Source organism: Lissotriton helveticus, chromosome 12, assembly GCF_964261635.1.
Source record: "Lissotriton helveticus chromosome 12, aLisHel1.1, whole genome shotgun sequence".
Taxonomy (NCBI): Eukaryota; Metazoa; Chordata; class Amphibia; order Caudata; family Salamandridae; genus Lissotriton; species Lissotriton helveticus.
The window spans coordinates 447,162,667-447,182,808 of NC_136073.1; the positions used below are offsets into that span (position 1 = coordinate 447,162,667).

The 20,142-nt window shown below is 43.0% G+C and overlaps 1 protein-coding gene across 1 annotated transcript in view; it reads left to right on the forward strand.

Moving 5' to 3' along the window:
• SLC12A4 (solute carrier family 12 member 4) overlaps nt 1-20,142 on the forward strand; it is a 546,284-nt gene that overhangs the window by 262,055 nt on the left and 264,087 nt on the right. Inside the window, exons 6-8 of the mRNA XM_078670770.1 lie at nt 4,411-4,541; nt 8,587-8,828; nt 16,659-16,873. Coding sequence (XP_078526896.1) covers nt 4,411-4,541; nt 8,587-8,828; nt 16,659-16,873 — 588 coding nt within the window. The remainder of the gene's footprint in view (nt 1-4,410; nt 4,542-8,586; nt 8,829-16,658; nt 16,874-20,142) is intronic.

The following is a 20,142-nucleotide window of genomic DNA, read 5'->3' on the forward strand; positions in this document are numbered from 1 at the left end:
TGAAATCTGGATCGTCAATGGACAACTGTCCTCCTCATATTTTAAAGGACGCATTCTCTGTCCTTTCCCTTCCCATCTTGGCTTTCCTGAATGAATCCTTATCCCTGGGCAGGGTCCCCAAAGCGTTTAAGGATGCTATTGTAGTCCCCCTCTTGAAGAAACCAGGGGCGGACCCCCAGAATCTCTCCAATTACAGGCCTATTTCTCTGTTTCCTTTTCTGGCCAAGGTCCTTGAAGCTCATGTAACAACATGCCTGTCTAACTTTATTGAGCAGTCTGACTACTTAGACCCTCATCAAGCAGGATTTCGCCCTGCCCATTCCACTGAGACAGTAATTCTCGCAGTGCTGGATGCCTTAGGAGGTAATGGTGACAGGGGAATCCCCGAAGCCCTCGTCCTCCTGGACCTCTCGGCCGCGTTTCACACATTCGACCATACCAGCTTAATGGACCATGTCAAACTGGCCGGCATCCGCGGGGCGGCTTATAGCTGGATTCGATCCTTTCTCAGCGACCGCTCTCAGGCCGTACGCTTAGCCCCTTTTACTGCCCCTAAGCTTCCCACGACATGTGGGGTTCTGCAGGGATCCTCACTCCCCCCCTGGCTGTACGGAAAACAAACACCTTCAACTACGCTGATGATCCCCAGCTGATTTTTACTATCGACAACTCCCCCAAATCAATTCAGGATTTTCAGGGTACCATGCTTCACATCCGCCAGTGGATGGACCATAATCACCTGAAGCTAAACCCGGTAAGAATGAGCTGGTTCTGAATGGGCATAGCCAATCCCTCTGGGGCCCACACTATTGTCCCATTGACCTTGGCCCAGCCCCCATTCCATCAAGTTCAGTAAAAAGTATAGGGGTGATCATCAACGACGATCTGTCCCTAAAGACCCAAGTAGGCATGGTGGTTTCCTCCTGTTTCTTCCAACTTCGTAAGATCAGGAAAATCAGCCGCATGTTCACCCACTCAGCCTTGATTCAGGTTGTGATAGCCTTGGTACTATCACATCTGGATTATGCCAACGCTATCTACCTGGGCATTCCACTCTGCCTCTGCAAATGCCTCCAATTGGTTCAGAACCAGGTGGCCAGGCTAATCCATCAGCAACCTAGGTGGCAGTCTGCCAGACCACCGCTAAAAAAACTTCACTGGCTCCCCATCCCTCAACGCACTGCATTTAAGATGGCCTGTATCATCATTAAGTCCCTTCACGGCCGCAGCCCTAAGTTCATTACATCTCTTATTCCTAGGTATATCCCTGCCCTCAACCTCCACTCCGCTAATCTTCAACTCCTGGCTACTCCATCCTTTAAGCTACATCGCCAGGGCGGACGCAGGTTTGCAACTCTGGCCCCCAGACTATGGAATTCCCTCCCATCAGAGATTTGATCCTGTAATAACCTCTTGAGCTTCAGAAAGATGCTCAAGACTTGGTTATTCACACAGGCACATGTGTAGTCCCTGCCTGGTTTCGGCATTCGTTAGAGTTAGCGCCATGAAACCTCCCGGTGAACGTGCGCTCTATACGAAATTATTAACATAACATGTGCTCTGTTGATGCTTGGGCGTTATAGAGGCAGTGGCAGTGACTCTGGGGTTAGGATTTAAGGAGCGTTCAAAAAGGTATGGATTGGCTAATACCTTAGGCGCCGTTTGATGAACCTGTATGTAATTTGGCAGGCAGTTACCACGTTAAAACCAGAAACAGAATCTAGTTTTGTGCACAGATAATAATAGAGGGTTTATAAAAGCTCTGGATATCTAATGATGTTTGTGCCATTAGAGGGATTTGCATGGTACCAGAGATGCCAGATTTCGGTTTGACTTGCTAATGGTCTGCCCAATCCTATATATTGTCATACAGCGATAAAATAGATAACAAATGTAAATTTCCTTGCAACCCCATTGTATTTTGCTGTAGGCCAGACCCTATGCCAAGAGGCAGCGACATATGTTCGAAAGCTATGCGCAGCTAGTTTGGGAGAGACTGGGCTGAGTGCTGATGTTGGAACCAGGGCCAGCTGACGTGCATACCACCAAGAGTCTCCCGTCATAAAGCTGATGCATGCTGCAGAAAAACATGCCCAGTAGATGTGGGTGGGCTCAGAGTCTGTTGTATGCTTTGTGCCCAACCCTACTTTGGCAAGTGGATGGATGGAACTCTGTGTATGTCATTTCAGAATGGCTGATCGCCATGTCGAATGGATTATACACAGGTGAGAGCCTGGCACAGTGCCTGTCTGTAGGACTGACCATGATGTCACTTCCTGCTGCACAGCACAATCACCTATGACAAAACGGGTCTGTGTATAGGCCTGGTCAAAGGCCACGCCATGTGGACGCCCCCTGCTGTGCACGGCAAAGTCTATGCACAGCAGTAGTGCTTGGCCTGAAGGACGTGGGCATAAAGTCAGGCATTCAGTCATGCTCTCTGGTCAACCTCTGCTACGCGCAGCCATATGGAAGATGGGTGCCGCCTTTGACCCAAGGCTATGCACAGCATGGGTTGAGCACACCGGAAATGGGTACACGCCCCAAGGCACCCCGGCTATGTGCAGTAAATTACATAAACATGGGAGCTTGATGAAACATGCCAATAAAAATGTATCCCTACAAAAACTGTTAGCTACCTTTTCTCTTATGACTTTATTTTTTTCAAAATACTATCAGAAATTCCCTGAAACAACACTCTTTAAGTGACTTCATAGGTACTATGCAAAATCTCTCACTAAAATTCACCAATTATGGTAGGCTGCACTAATTTTAACGCATGCTCTGCTCATGATCTCCGACGTGTGATCGATCACTGATGACCTCTGAAATGACTATCAGTGACATCACTGATGACATAATTGATAACATCTCAATAGAAGTTGTGCAAATGTACAACTGTCCCTTTCTAAGACTTTCTCCACAATTCATTTACATGGAAAACCCGCACCCGTAAGTCCTGCATGCTATGTTTTTCTCCAAAGGGAAAATTATTTTGCCTGCGCAGAATCTCCTTGCCTGGAATCACCTTCACAAATGGTGGTGATCCCTTTACCACCATGGAAAGCAACCTTCTCGTTTCTTTCACAGGAGTAAATCTTCATGCTTTTGTGGGATGGAAACTCCATTGAAAGACGTGTAAGAATACCCACAAATTAGAGGGTGTTCCCCTCCTTCTGCAGAGTCACCCACACAGAAACGCTTTTTGACCAAGTCCTATCCCTACATTTTCAATGATGAAACCTGCATCGTAAAGATATTTAAGCCCACTTGTAATTGTTAAATTCCACAACTCCTGAGTCTGTAAATCACGATAAAAAAAAGCTTGACATTCTGATCAGGCAATAAGTCCACAAATCTTAAACATTGGAGAGAACGATGACCTTCAGATAAATAAAATGTATTTAAAAAAGCGAACGATTTTAAACCTAGAAAGGTGGCCGTGTCTGAATACACAAGGGTTTGATTATAGTGAAGAGTTGCTATTCTGTACTGTGTGGAAAGTTCAGTTACTAAAAGAGGGAATCAAGCCGCTAAATGTATTCAATATACATCCCTTTGGATCCCTTGGGTGCATTGGCTTAAGGCCATCCACATTATAATGCATGTGAGCCTATGTGTAACCATTTCTAGTTCTCACTCAGTCATGCATTGGTCAGAGAACGGTACATGGACTACTATACATTTTAATTGACGCAGGTATACAACACTGTTGTATGATCTTGTGGTCACATGACCTGAGTGGGTGGACATCGAGCTCCCGAGATCTGCACGTGTAAATTGATTGCATGGGCACTAGTGTCACAAGATGGTGGTACATGTGGGCACTGATGTAACGAATAGGACTAATACAGACTCTATTTAGGGATGAATGGGAGGAGTATAAAACTAGGTGTATATACTTATGAAGGGCACCCCTATGCAGCAGCATAAGTTAGAATCACTAGTAATGCTACACATTAAGGACTCTTCAAGAACTGATGTCACACATTCATTCAGCCCTTGAGAACAGAGTGTGGGCAAATGTTATTTCAGTTTACTTAAGGGAGGGTTTGATTTTTCTGACACCAGTGAATCACTGAGGCATTTGGTGTGAATGTTACTGAACAAAGTGGCTGGCTACTCATGTACCAATCGTAGAATTTTCTAGCAGCCTGAGGAGTAGTGATGAAAGCAAAGCACCGGTGAGCTTTCGCAATGAGTGGGTGAAATATAAAGTTTGTAAAATTTGCAGTATTCTTGTGGTTCCATAACTTTGCCTGCTGAACACATATCTTGCAGAATCTTTTGCTAAAGAGTTAGTGATCCTTCAGGGTGGGGCCTCGTATGACAATCGTGATACACAAACACAACATTTTGTCTGGAACATGTTCTGATGCACATACACTAATCTCTGTTTCGTTTCCTTAGCTGGAGGCTCCTATTTCATGATCTCTCGGTCTCTGGGGCCAGAGTTTGGAGGTGCTGTGGGCCTGTGCTTCTACCTGGGAACAACGTTTGCAGGCGCTATGTACATTCTTGGCGCCATTGAGATTTTACTAGTAAGTAATTCTCCATAGTCCTTATTGATTTTGTGTGAAACGTGTGAAGCCTTCACATATGCGTTCTACTTCAGCATAATCCCTCTCTCTGTTAGCCAGTAACATCTGCACACGCAACCTGTGGTCCTTTTACTTTCTCGGCCATTGATTGGACAAGACTCACCACTTAGCCAAGGAGCGCTCTTGAGACTACTAAATTCTTACTCTGGCCTTGTTTCTGAACTATTTGTTTGCTGCATTATAGTCTTGTGTGTCGTAGTTAACTGTGCAGTTCCTGTAAGTGCTCTTGCAAATCAAGATATGTGGCATTGCCTCTTTAATGTGCCAAGTTGCAAACAATGTTGTAGGTCCAGGATGGAGTTGAAACTCTAGGCCCGATTCAGAATGATTTTTGCCCCTGTAAGTCCAACTTTAACTGCAGGTGGACCTTTATAACTTACACAACATAGTTTTACACTGCTAAAAAAGTGTACTAACAGATACTGCGAGATAATCGGTGTGTCACAGATACTGTAAGATAAGTGGCTGTTGCATATCGGTTGTGGGAATGCCCAAGAAACGTTTGGAGCATCCGCAAACAGACTTGCTCTAATTCTGGTAAAGGACCGCACAAGCCAATTATTTTGAGGAGAAAATCAGGTCTTCTACCAACTCCTCCCAGGAAACATTCCAAATAGCAAAAAAACTTCTCAAAGTACCGGAGCCTCCCCCCCTAATCGAAGCATCAGTCACTCGTTGCAATGAACTTGCAGACTTTTTTAATCTGAAAATAAAAAACATCATCAACTCCCTTCCATCGCCAGCGTTGGATGCATCCTCTGGTGTCGACCAGCCCAGTCGCACACAACATGCCACTGCATGTCTATTGACAGACTTCACCCCCCTGACAACTGATACCCTCCTTCCCATACTCAATTCCATCAAAAGTGGAAGCCCTACTGACCCCGCACCACTCAATATCCTCAAACTAGTTGCGCCCACCATCCTTCCACATCTGACAAAATTAATTAATACCTCACTCGCCCACGGCACCGTCCCTCCCAGCTGGAAAAAAGCTACGGTAAAGGCACTGATCAAAAAACCTCACCTGGATCCAATGGAATTAGGCAATTACAGGCCGATTTCCCTGCTCCCAGGCATTAGTAAAATAGCTGAGAAACACGTCAACTTCAGCCTATCCCACCATCTTGAGACCAATGGGCTCCTGGAGCCTTCCCAGACGGGATTCAGACCCGGCCAGAGCACAGAAACTGCGATATTGGCGGTGGTCGAAGAGGCAAGGAAAATCATAGACTCTGGAGGATCAGTGGCAGTGATCCTCCTAGACCTGAGTGCGGCCTTCGACACCGTCAACCACTCGACACTGGTACTCCGGCTCAGTGAGCTTGGAATCGCAGGAGTGGCTCTGGCCTGGCTTGAATCCTTTCTTGAGGACAGATCCTTCCAGGTAGCAGATGGCAATTTCACATCCAAGTCCACTGCCATCAGCTGTGGGGTCCCCCAGGGCTCATCCCTGAACCCGACCCTTTTTAATGTTTACCTGTCCCCCCTTGAAAAAATCGTCACCCCCTTCGGGATCAAGCTATTAACATACGCCGACGACACTCAACTGGTGGTATCCTTAAGCCAGCATGACCACTCCCTCCCCAACCTTCAAACCTGTCTAGGTCAAATAACCAAATGGATGAATCTCTCCCACCTCAAGCTTAACAACGATAAGACAGAGATAATGATTCTGGGCAATAAATCCCTCTACCAACCCAAATCCCTATGGCCATCGTGCATGGGCACCCCACCTGTTCCGAAGTCTGAAATCAAGAGCCTCGGAATATTGTTGGACGAGGGTCTTAATTTTTCTGCCCAAGCTAGGAAAACGGCCGGGGTGTGTCACGGCCTCCTACGCTCAGCTAGGAAGATTCTGCCCCTACTCCCTGCACAATCCCAAAAACTCTTAATTCACGGTCTTGTGTTGTCACGCTTAGACTACGGCAATGCCCTCTATCTGGGGGCTCCTAAAAAAGTACTGTCAAAACTCCAGACAGTACAAAATGCCGCCGCCCGCCTCCTCACAGGAACCCATCGCTGCTGCTCAGCCAAGCCTGCTCTGAAAACCTTGCACTGGCTGCCTGTTCAGGAGAGAATACATTTCAAGGCACTCTGTACAACTTAGCCTATCTTACAGAACCTCATTTCACCTCATATCACCAAAAGAACGCTTCGATCTTCCAACTCCAACCTAGCCTCCGTCCCCAGAATCAAGAAAGCCCGCTCGGGCGGTCGACTGTTCTCATATAACGCCGCAAAATTATGGAACACTCTACCCCCAGACATCAGAGCTCAACCCACCCTCCTCTCATTCCGCAGAGCTCTCAAGACCTGGCTGTTCCCATAAGACTCCCCTCACATTTGGTTCTGGTCAATTATTGCTGGGACGCTCACGGGCAGCCATGCGCTCTACAAATCTGCAAAATAAATAAAATAAATAAAGGACAGGAGCACCATGCCTTCCTGGGTGGGAATGGGACAGGAACACCCCCAAAAAATAGTGGAGGTGTGTACAACGGAGAAACAAAGTGTGTCAAATACAATTGTACTAATGCGAGACACTTGCCCGTGTGTGTAAATGTATGCTATGCATTATGAAGTATGTGTAAATGCCCCTGCCTTTGGGGAAAAAAGGAATTCAGAAAATGTTGCAAGAGTACTCCTAGGAAAGTCCATCTCGGGCAACTTTCCAGGCACGCTTAGGCAGCTTGCCAGACATACCATTGGAAACCTTTGTGAATTTCAAAGAAATCCAGTATTTACTCCAATATTGGAGGAAACGTACAGGAACACATTTCTTGTTTATCTATTTTTTATGATTTTGCATGAATTGTGCCCTTAGTGTATTTGAGCCAATGAGTATGTGTGTACCTTAACTCCCCCCACCTCCAAAGCTGGGGAGAGTAAAACATAAAAGGACTATTTTTGTACAAAGACAAGATAGTTTGACAAGGTAAAACAAAAAAAGTGATAGAGGGAATGCTTATATTTATCTAATCCATTTCTATTTACTCAGGCCTCCTTTCAGTTCATCGTTGTTTGCTCACTGTGAGTCTACCCCCAGCAGTAACCAAACATTTATATAAATCAGATACCCATTGGTTGAGAATAATTGAAGCTTTCACTTAATCCCGCCTTTGTATTTTTCAAAGATACTTGATGCAAGATGGTGCATTTGTACCAAAGTGCATACATTTATTTTGGGTCCTCCTGCAGTTATGGTCTTTCATCCAATAGAGTCCAACCTCTATGGGTGTGATCTCAAATGCGGAGACCCTCATGAAGATAAGCCCAAAATATTCATTCAGTCAAGTGCGAATCTAGATGCAGCCAGAGAAGCAAGGTTTTGTTATATATAAAAACCAAACCCTTTCAGGCATAGATTGCCGCATAAATAATTCAAAAAAGAAGCAGGGAATTGTGGGTAGTTCTCAAGTTTAGGTGGAAAGCAGCTCCTGTATGGAGCACCCTCAACACCAGCGACACTAAATTTGCTCACCTCAAATGTCTGCTTTTCTATCAAAGTCTTTAGGCATAGGATTAGCACAGTGACATCCATGCCGAGATAGAAAGGGATAAAGTCTTTAACTATTTGTACAGTAAAGCTTTTAAGCATTAGATTAGCACAGTGCTATCCATGCAGAGCTGTAAAATGGCCAAAGCCTTTTACCACTCCAGGCACAGTATTAGAGCTTTGGATTGGTCAAATACCATCCAAGCCAACCTGAAATGAATAAAAGCAACCTCTAACACATGTCGGTTTGCAATTCTCTGTTCAACAATCGAGAAATGAATGGACTGGCATTGGTTTTGGGAAGCAGTTCACCTTTTTAAGCACTGGAAGATTGAAGTAGATTTTACTAAAACAGCAAAACTGACACTGTATTCACCTCTGCTTACTCAATATTAAAAAAGAAAAAGCAACCCCACACATGTGTGACTTGGCGATCACTTGTGTAATGCTTTCAGTGTGTGTTAAACAATGTCCTTGCCTTTTCAGGTGTACATTGCACCGGCAGCAGCAATTTTCCATTCTGCCAATGTCCACGAAGAAACCAGCGCCAACCTGAACAACATGCGGGTTTATGGGACCATATTTCTCCTCTTCATGACAGTGGTTGTGTTTGTGGGCGTGAAATACGTCAACAAATTTGCTTCCCTTTTTCTGGCCTGTGTCATAATATCCATATTATCCATCTACGCCGGCGCTATTAAGTCTATTTTTGATCCCCCTGCATTTCCGTGAGTGGTTTTATATATTTGTCTGATAACTTGGGGTGTCAAATGAAATTTTGTGTGTCCTTACACACTTATTGTTTGTAAGTTGGAAGTAGTGATAGTTTAGCATGTGCAGGTGATAATGCTGTGGAGTGAAGACACATAGACATGTTGTACAACTAGTATTGTTTGTTGGGGCAATCGCTGAAATATGACATTCTCTAAAGGTGCTAGCCTTGGCTATGGGGAAACTAACCTTTCAGAACAATGCTGCCCAGAGGCCTAGGATGAAAAGTAATTTGACCTCCTCCTCGTAGGGCCGTTTTCCAAGGGTAGCAGGGCTGGATGAGAAAGGATCACTTTGTACTTCAGGAAGCTCTTAATAACTTGTTTTTTTAGTACTTGCTAGGCCTGCTGTTCCTCATGCATGTTTCTTCTCCTGTATCAAAGCTAGCGCCAAGACACCATAGGGTAATGAAGCGCTTTAGAAATATTTTAACATGACATACTGCTTTTGCAGCCGTATGTAAGATATTCACCAATGAACTAACAGGTCCAAATTTGTTCATACTAGGAACTTGTAGAGGGACGGTGCACTCAGAGGAGATCACAATGAATAATAAGAACTTAGGATGTGACAGTCACTATGAATTTGAAACAGATCTAGTGTTGTAAAATTTGATTGAAAGGATAAATCTGCCTGTACCAATGCCATGGAAAGGACCATGTGAAAATCCTGCTGAAGCTGACAGGACTTGAACAGCCTCCTGTTGCAGCATAGACCAGCAATGTTTGGAGCCTGCATACAAAGCAATAACATGAACAGTAGTTAGTCACAATTAAAATGAAAAAAAAAACATCAAACGCCAACCAATATTTTAACATGCTTCAATACAAGTATGGAGCAGGGCCCTCTAATTTTCTTCTGAATAGTTACATCACTTAGACCAACCTATAACACCTACATCCCTGCTCTGTGAGGTCTAAAACATGCATACCGTTGGTGAGCAGTAGCTTCTGCTAGAAATATTAGTAAGCATGGGTACTGGTATCTGGTACAGGAGTCATGGATGAGAGTGGGATTCAACAAGGTGTTCTTGCCTTTCTTTGGGTAACTACTGGAAATACATACACCTACTACCGCACACAAGGTGAGATGATGTTTAAGTGCCAGTAAGCAGTGATAGTTAGTGATACAAAACATGCAAAGTGAATAAAAGATAAATACACCTTTGGGCTTAGGAAGGGCTGGACACATGACAACGAGGGGAAAGTTAAAAAACATCTCAAAAGATTAGATGGTTACCATGCTTTCTAATTAACTGAGGCAAATCCATATTTCTGAGAGAATTCTAGCTGCAGATTCCGCACCTTTTGAATGTTCCCCAGGCGTTATACTGAACACAGAACATTTTCAGCAGTGCCTCTGTGCACTGGTAGGTGACTCTGTGTTGCTTCACACAGATGCAGTTTAAAAAATGACGTGCAGAGCCTATATAGGTGCCATTCCCGCATGCTATCAGTTCCTTTCTTTCCATGCCACCAGATGCCAATATGGAGCTCTCTCTTGGCTCTGAACATTTTACCAGGAAATATTGAGGTAAGCATCTCAGAGTGTAAGAAATGTCAATCCAAAAACAAGTTTTAAGCCCTTTCGCAAACAAATGTCTGTAACTGATCCCCATCACGTGTACCTTTTGTACCTGGGATTGCATCACAAATCCGAGGCCTGTAGTTACTGTGCATCAATGAACTCAGAGACCATTTGAGACTGTGAGGCTAAGCTTTACATCGCCAACAACAAGAAGCATCTGCATCGAGAACAGTTTAAGGCCCAGTCCTGGCCCCATTTTGATTCCAGGAGTCCCCAAAGCAGTTTCAGTGGCCGGTCTTCATCGAGATAGAATATCAGGACCATCTCTCCATTTTGTGGCAGGAAGTGCAAGCCCTTTTAGACAAAGGGGCTGTTAAGATTATGCCAGCAACAGAAGTAGGGTGTGGTTGGTAATCCTGCTAATTTCTGGTTCCCAAGAAGGATGGAGTCTGTTAAAGGTCGACTCGCCCCAGGCAGTCATCAACCACCTCCAGACTACAGAGAACCTTCTGTCATGTTTGGGGGTTCACTATCAATGTGCCTAAGTCGCACCTGACTCCTTATTAGACACTTTGTTGGAGCCATTCTGGACATGGTTTGTTTCATGCCTGCTGGTAGAGAATGCCTGGCGGCATATGCAGGCTCTGCAGTAGGATCTGAAGTCTCAGTTGACCCAACATCAAGGAGACGTTTCTGACCACGTTCAGATTTGAGAGGAAATGGCAAATGATCTGCAGTGGTGGTAACTGGACCACCAATTGGGTCATAGCTGACAATTGTGACCGATGCATCGTTTTTGGGTTGGGGTGTCCATCTGGGAGGGGTGGAAAGCAGAGGCTTCTGGTCTCTGGCATATTCGAAGATCCAAATCAACCTTCTGGAGCTGAGGGCCATCGTCCTGCCATTAAAAGCCTTCCCTCTATCAAGGGGAGGCTGATTAAGTTGCTCTCAAACACCACCACTTCCATTTGGTACTGCAACAATCTGGGCAGAGTGCGGGTCACGGGCCCTGTGCCAGGCGGCCTTGTGCTTCTGGAAATGGCTGGGCCACCGAGGAATCTTCCTGATGGTGAACCACCTGGCAGGCTCATTGAATGCCAGAGCGGAAAATCTCAATCACCAACTTCTCACAAGTGGCAATTGTATCCATAAGCTCGATCTCTTCACCACTGCTGAATACGCGCAATGTCACTCATTCTGTGTGTTGGAGTTTCCAAGTAGTCTCTTACACTGAGACTTGTTCGGCCTCAAGTGGAAATCAGAACATTCTATATGCCTTTCTGGCAATACTACTGCTGCCCTGAGTTCTCGAAAATATCAGGAGAGATTGAGTCAAACTTTTCCTAGTGGCTCCGGATCGGTCATTGGGAGTATGGTATCCAGAACGTATAGGCTTGAGCATCTTTCCTCCAATCAGGCTGCCTCAGCTGTCACAGCAGCAGGGCCAAGTTCTTCACTCGGGCCATCACAATCTTCATCTTCATTCTTGGAGATTGAGTGGTGACAGCTGAAATGTTTTGACCTTCCACCAGAGCGGTTTAATGTTATCTTGGCGGCCCGGCATCCCTCAACAAAAACTGTATATACCTTTCATTGGGACAAATTTATGGCTTGGTGTGGCACTCGCCTGATGGACCTCCTCCAGGCGAAGCTCACTGTTATTTGTTTTGGTCCTAGTCCGGCAAGGCTTTGCTCTGGGCACAGTAAAAGGGTACCTTTCCGCTATCTTTGCTTTCCTGCGGTTACATGATCAGCCTTCATTGTTCCTCCCTCTCCCTTTGTCATGCCACAGTGGGACCTTATTTTGGTCCTTGCATTTCTTATGTGCACCCCATTTGAGCCAATTAACAGTTACCTTTTATGGCTTCTTGCAGTCAGGATAGTGTTCATCATTGCCATTACATTGGTGCTGCAAGCGAATGAGCTTCAGGCTGTCGGTGTCAACTTACTGTACACCACCTTCTTCCCAGACAAGCTTGTTCTGCGGACGTGAGCATCCTTCTTAGAAAAAGTTGTGATGCCATTCGATGCCAGTAACACCATGAACCTGCTGACAATCTATCATCTTCCTCACTCCTATAAGTAGGAGGGGAGATTCCATGGCTTGGACCCCAAGAGAGCACTCAACTTTTACATAGATCATACGGAAGAACATTGGGTGGATGATAAGCTAATTGCTGAGTTTTCGAGAATTAAAAAAGAAAAGTTGGAAGAGAACCACTTCCTGCTGGATTGTTCTTTACATTAAGATCTGCTATGCGCTAACTAAAAAGCAGCCTCTGGAAAGACTGCATATTCATTCTACTATGGCCAAAGCTGCGACCACTGCTTTGGAAAGTAGAGTCCCTGTCCTAGCCATTTGCAGGTGGTTACATGGGCATCCCTCCATCTGTTCACAAAGCACTATTGTCTGGATAATCAGGTTTGCAGAGAGAAGGATTTTGCCCGCTTGGTGCTGCAGGATTTTCTGGTTTGGGTCCATCCTCGGAGCCATCCCCAAATAGGTACTACTTGGGTATCTATTCAAAAGGTGTGGAAACTCAATAATGGTTTTTCTGGTAGGGACTGTCTTGCTGTATATTTCTCAGTGACCCACCTATCCTCTCCTTTCTGTGACTGGCCACTCTCCATTAATAAAGCCATAAGTCGAGGGGTCTGCACACTGGTCACACCAATTGGCTTTTGAGGCTCTGCATTTGAGGGTACGGACAATATCGAAAGTAACTGACATCAGCAAATGAGAGTAGCACTTATATAGGCTCCATACGTCCTTTCCAGAGAGTAATGGTGTTGTGTGTGGAGCCACACAGCGCATTCTTCCAACATGCAAAGGTACTGCTGAAAAGCTTACAAATCGCATCCAACACCTGAGAAATATTCAAAAGATGAGGAAGCTGCAGCTAGATACAGTCACTACTGGGAAGAACATTACTGAAGGTACGTACCTTGTTCTTCTCAACCGAGGAAACACTTTAACAGTCTGACATTCTGACATTAATATAAGCCTTTTTACAAATTGTTGCGTTTGATCCAATTAAGCTATGTAAGAAATAAGCTATCAAAGAAATGTTGTTGATCCATCTGTAGTCAGTTTTGGGGGTTTTCTGAACTGGAAAATCTGATTCTTTATCCTAAGTTTGCCAAACACCCTGACAGCAGTGTTTTTCAGTTTGGAAACAGTTAATCAGAATCTTAGCCAGAACTTCCTATAGATGAAAAACTCTCATTTAAGTTGATTGAAGGAGCTTGTTTTACAACAGACCCAATATGGCATTGAGCCAGAGCTCCTTAATAATTCAGACCCTCAGTGTTTTAACCTTCTATTTTATCACCTCAGTTATAATGGAGAGAGACAGAGTGGTAAATTAGTCCATGCTTCAAGTCTACAAATTTGTTGTTGTCATCCACAGTGGTATACACGTGGATGGTATTGCAAGTGCAGAAATTTCATAATGTTATAAACTGCTCCACCTTGAAACTTACTAAGAGAATCTCCAATTTCCGCACCAATTTTTTCTTCAGCTCGATTAATCTTTGCTGCTGTGTTAGAATGGAGCAAAACCCAAATACATTTATAAATCAAATCATCAACTTATAGTATTAAATGTCTAGTCAATGATGAGAGGTTTTGGTGAAGCTTTGAAAGTTTTAGTTTCTCTTCAAGAGATTAGTCTGCATTTTTGTCTTTTTATTTAGTTAGTCAAATAAGTATGTTTACAGAAGTATCAAGAAAAATGTGGTTATAATTAGCATGCAAGTAACAGCGTGCTCTATTATGGAATTATTCCCTATATTAATCTAAAGACCTAAACTTATTCTAGCCAGAACCCATAAAGAGTTCCTTTGGAAAAGAGCTAGATAAAATTTGGAGCAACAGGCTAATAGCTATGAGAGGTTGATCTCCCCATAAAGGGTAGTAATGGAAACTAAGCTGAGTTCCCTAACAGCTGCAGTAGCACCCGTTAACACAGGTGGAAGAAATTAATCACTGCAGTAGCTATGATTAGCTTGGAGAAAAGTCTCCAAAAAGGCATCAAAATAACAGAAAATCACCATTGGCAGTAGCTAACAGCAATTTCTGGCAAATGTAGCACAGTCAAGTGCTAGTGGGCATGGCAGGGGGGAAGATATGCATAGAATGCATTGTCTCTCTAGCTATGAACATGTACTATATAGAAAAGCACAATACTTGTTGTAAACTCTGCATGTTGGGTCATCTGTAGCCAATAGGAAATTATCTTTTGATGATCTGTCGTAGTCTCTCTTGATTCCCACAGTAAACGTCCATGTCAACATATTATTTGAATGTTGCTACAGCGTATAACAAAAAAATACATTTAGGAAGGTGCTCATAAGAGCCTTTGCAAGCCTACTCTGTTCGCTTTCCAGTGTCCCATTGTGTAACAAGGGGGTGCTCTATAAAATGAAACATTAATATCTAGTATACGCTGGCTAGATATTATGTCGAAACTCTAGCAATGTATTTGTTCATTATAAGCATGTGGCAGAGGTGACAATCTAAATATGATGAAGTCATATGGTGTGAGGCAGGAAATAAATATATTTTGCAGCAAACTACACATTTCACGAACATGTACAGTCAAATTATAACATTAAATCACCATTTACAAAAAGGCATTTCTTTTATTAAAAGGGAAAGGAAGGAATAATGGAAAATATTGAGGCCTGGTGGGGAAAGAACAGGAATGGGAGTTTTCTACAGAAAGAAGCATAATTTTTCTCCTTTTTGCACGTTTAATAAAAGGTCATTTTCACTAACCTCTATATTGACGCGCATTTCTGAAGTTAATGGTAAGACCTATTTTTACATTGTCATGCGGTTAACTTAAGTCTTAAATTTCAACTTCCTCACCAACACTAAACTAATAGTAAAGACATGTAACAGTAACCAGAGCAAGTTGAGGAATACTATACCTGCCAAGCAAAATTGGAAGATGTATTGAGAAATCCATATATCATTTAGGAATGAGTCAACCATGTGAGGGTACAACTTCTTTCAGCTTAATCTGTCAGTCAGGAAGAACTGGGCCTAGCTCATCATTTCAGGAAAACTATTGCTAACTGGCTCCAGCTGAATAAAATGATGGGTTGGTCTAACACATTGAATTTACACACATCTTATAAGGCCACCAGGCAACATTTGCTATGGTCACTAAGATGTTATTGTAGATAGTAAAAAGCTTTTTGTAAATTGGTTGAAGTTTGACATTGGTGGATTTTGGATCTCCTTGCAACTATACTAACTATATGACTACAATGCAGTGGTTAGACCAGCAGCATTCACATGTTTGAATTAGGTTGTATGGAGACCTACATTCTGTCTCTCAGAATTTTGGTGGTATTTCTTGTACATGAATGCCATTGAACAACACATCATTATGCATATGCAAAGGTAGATGGTAATTAAAAATCTGGGTCTGGGCAAGCTGATCTGACAGACACATTTTGGATGATTAGACAAAGAAAATAATTAGAAAAGATAAATACACTAGTGTGGGTTTTCAAGGAACTGTATGAGTATTTACTAAACTGAGAAAAATATCAACCTAAGTAATCCATGTTTAAGAAGAAAGGGAAAAGTGAACTCCCACAGGTTTGAGCTTTATAATCATTTTTGCAAGCCTTGGTAATCGGGTACACTCAATAATAGGAAGATATGTCTTCCTTTGAAGGTGCAAGTTAATTTCCATGAATTTGTAACACATGCAGATGTACATGCAGGGCTCAGACTGCATCTCCTGCCTCAAGGAAAGGAAAGTTTGGAGGATGTTGCAGATACTTCTGAGTAAATCATAACAACTCCAAAGAAACAGAAGACAAGTCATAAACCAACATTTGCTACTGGTAGTCAGCTAATTGCTTGCATTAGATAAAGGTGCATGAGTGGTCCCAAACTCAGATGCACTGATGGCAGGAATCTAATTTATCATGAAGGGTATTCTGAGGATAGGTCTGATTAGTGACCCTCAGACGAATATCAGAGGAGAGACCTTCCTGTCAATGATTTTCCAGGGAAATCAAAAAAATCAATGGATCGATAGTGGATGAAATATTTGGCACACAAACTGTATCCCAAAATGTTTGTGCATGCTCCCTTCTTGTCTACATATATATTTTCCCATATGAGTGTTTTTCTTTTTAAATGTTAGTAGTTGCAAGGCCACTGAGGATAGGGTGTGAGAGAGAGACTATGCAGTTGAAGCTTAATCATTGTTTTTCTCTTTTTTTGCTATTTGCAGGATTTGTATGTTGGGCAATCGCACACTGTCACAAGATCAATTTGATATTTGTGCAAAAACCATGGTCGTGGACAACATCACAGTGCCTACCAAACTTTGGGAGCAGTTCTGCCACTCCTCAAACTTAACAACTGAGAACTGTGATCAGTACTTTTTGCTTAATAATGTTACTGAAATTGCTGGGATTCCCGGGGCTTCAAGCAGTGTTTTAAGAGGTAATAAAAAGTTTTGTCACAATCTTACAAAATTCCATTTGAAATGGTGAATTTGACATTCTAGTCTTAATGTACTGCACTCAGTCCAGCCAGCTACAATAATTTTAAAATCTTGCATTATATGCCTTAGTGTTTAGCAGTATTCAGTGGTAAATGTACCAATATCTGCTTCAAAATACTATATCTTCCATTTGATTAAATATTTTGAATCTGTAGATCACTTAATGCACCATTGTTTTTAAGGGGTGGTATCCATCATATTTCCTGGTTTCAGTGCATGTATATTCTAAGGTCTTATGTTCACCCCAATATACATACTTTTAACAAGGCACAGCTTTCTAGATCTTACTCATCAAGTTCTTCTTCTACATGGATTGTGTTTCTTGCCACAAGTTCTGACCAATATACCACAAATCCACCTTGACATTTAGAGGAAGATTGTAGCTTAGACTCTCTTGCAGCCCAAGCAGACTGACACTGAGTAATTGGGAAATGTCCCTTCTTTTACTCAATGGGGTTGGAGGAATAGAATGCTGAAGCTAGCCATTTTCTACAATATGTTGTGCATGTGTTATGACATTTTCCCCTGCTCCCTTAGCAACATCTCACAAATCTTCACTTAACCTGCTATAGGAATGGTATTGGAGTACCTTCATGGCTAGGATTTCATTTTCATTCTGATGAGGGTGGAAATAGGACCCATCGCACAGCTGTTTGGATTTAACAAGTCACTTTAGACCAGAGGTCTTCAGTCTGTGGGGCGCGAATCCCAGAGGGGCCCAGGAGTCCTGAGAAGGGGGGCGCACATTCCCAAGCTTGTGACTGTAATCAACAAGCATATGCAATACAATCGGTCTCGCATTTACGCATTATTGTAAATGACATTGCTTTTTATGTTTTAAAAACCAAAACATAAATAAAAGGCATTGTCATTTACAATGCCAATAGTTCAAACTCGCGTAAATGCTATATCTATGGCATTGCAAATGCTTATTTTTTAGAGGAGCGGGGGGGCGCTTGGTGAGGGGAAAAGTACATCTTAGGTAGCTCTCGGCATGCTTCCTTCTCACACTGTGGCATCAATTTGTAAGTTGGCAGGTATTGAGCAACTAAATCATAATATTAAGTGCCAGTAAACTAATCACTTTGTTTACTGCAATTATTAATTTAGACCTATAATGTATTGCATAAATTGGAAATTCAGAAGGATTAATGTTCTTGCCTGCCCTCACCATGGGATGCGCCACATCTTCCAACAATTCCTGTAGATTCTTGATGTTGCTCCATGACCATTTTTGACAACTACCGTAGAAAATAGTAATGACAGGAAGCACTTGCGTTGAATGAAATAAAGAGAAATCGATCTCCGAGCTGTCTAGAGCCGCCAACGGAGGCAAGGTTATCGACATAGCCGGTATTTTTGAGTCAAGGCCAGCAAAAAGAAATAGGGCAATCAAATATAGCCAGTATTGCCTGCTTGTAATCAATGCCCGCAATATCAAACGGAAGAGAAAAATCACTTTAAGGGCGATTAGAAACTACTCCTGCATTTTTTAAGGCAGAAGCATAACTGCCAAGTTCAAAAGTCACTTTTACGAAGTACTGGCTCCTGGTTCTCCGATTCTCAAAGACTGAACACACGTACAGCATTACTCTCTGAGGAAGGCAGCAACTGCATGCGAATGACAGGGTTACATATCCACCTAAAACTATTTCCACGGCTATGACACCAGCCTGCTGAAAGCCCCAAATATTTGCAGGCTGGCTTTGTTGGAGGAGTGGGTGTATGTTGGGCTGTCTCCGCGGCAGTTAATTTCATAGTTTAAATGCCCAACACCCCTCATGAAAGGAGATGCTACAAGTTTACTACTTTTACTCGACTGGCAGAGACAACTCATTATAATACAGGCATTTTCAGGGCAATAGGTCTCTCATTGATGCGAGACCTCTTGCATTGAAAATGATTGCCATCACGACAACGGGAGGGAGGATGGATGGGGGAGAAGGCATGGGCAACGGGTAGGGAGGGCAGGTGGGGGGATTTTAAAGGCACGGACAATGGGAGGGAGGGTGGGCGGGGGAAGAAGGCACCAAAGCACATCATGCCTGTAGTAGGAGAAACTCATTACTGAAAATTGTGCTCACAATCTAAACAACAGTACCGTGTAACACTCGAAGTAAAGGGGCCATTCACCATGGGAGGGGATAAATGAAGAGGAGGCAGTACTAAGGAGGGACTTACAAGCCTATCGACGAATCAGAAGCCAGCATTTAGGGCAGACAATGACAAAAGCCAATCGCAAATATGGTTGGAGAGTGGGCAGAGCGTCTATTCACCTACTCCTCTACAATAAGCCTCGCAGAGCAGCGCATGCGGGCCGGCTCTAGGCTCGACCTAAAAACACTTGCTTTCCGTTTGGAAAAAGACAGCTGTCCTGGGACAGCTAATTTATATCCTTATCAGCTGAGGTTTTATCAGCTGGCTCTCTAGTGCTGGAAAAGCCTGCATGCCAGAGTACCTGCTTGCCTGAATGAAATGCAAATGTGCCCATCATTTAATCTGCAAGTGTAATGGGTGCTTCAGAGCCAGCCGGTTATGGCTTCAATTGTTTAAATCACTCCAAGCTTTGTGATTACAAAGATTTGTTTTTTAGAATGGTAGTGCAAAGAGTTAACCACTGGGCTGTGAAGTGTTTGCTTTTAATTTTTACCGCATTTACTCCGCCCTTAGTACTCTTAAAGAGGTATCGAAGGGACAGATATGTAAAAACAATTACATTACTTATGCTCTGGTATTACTAAAATCTTCATTTTGGAAGTACTATTTTATTGTAAAACTATTTGCCCTTTTTGCAGCTCTCTATTTTTCACTGTGTTTAATGCAAGTATAAAATTATGGCTTACATATTCACAGTGCTTTCTGTCAAAGGCTGTGACCTCGTAGCAGTAAAAATACACGTGACTATTCTCCACTTCACCAATCAAGATTTAATTCTGTGGCTCTCTGGTTACACAAAGACCTCTGCAGGGCATTAACTAATAAAGGTTTCATAATGTCTTTCAGTGCATTTCACACTAAGTACCATGCTTAAATGTATTTTATATTACGCTGCCCATTATTGATGGTGAAAGACCTAAAAAACGTACAGAATATTTTGGGGCTTATTTATGAGAGGCTTGTATCACCAGAGGAAGCATTTTAACCATACCTATGAGACAGTGTAAAGTCACCCTGCATAGCTTTGCATGTCCTCAAAGTTATGGAGTAA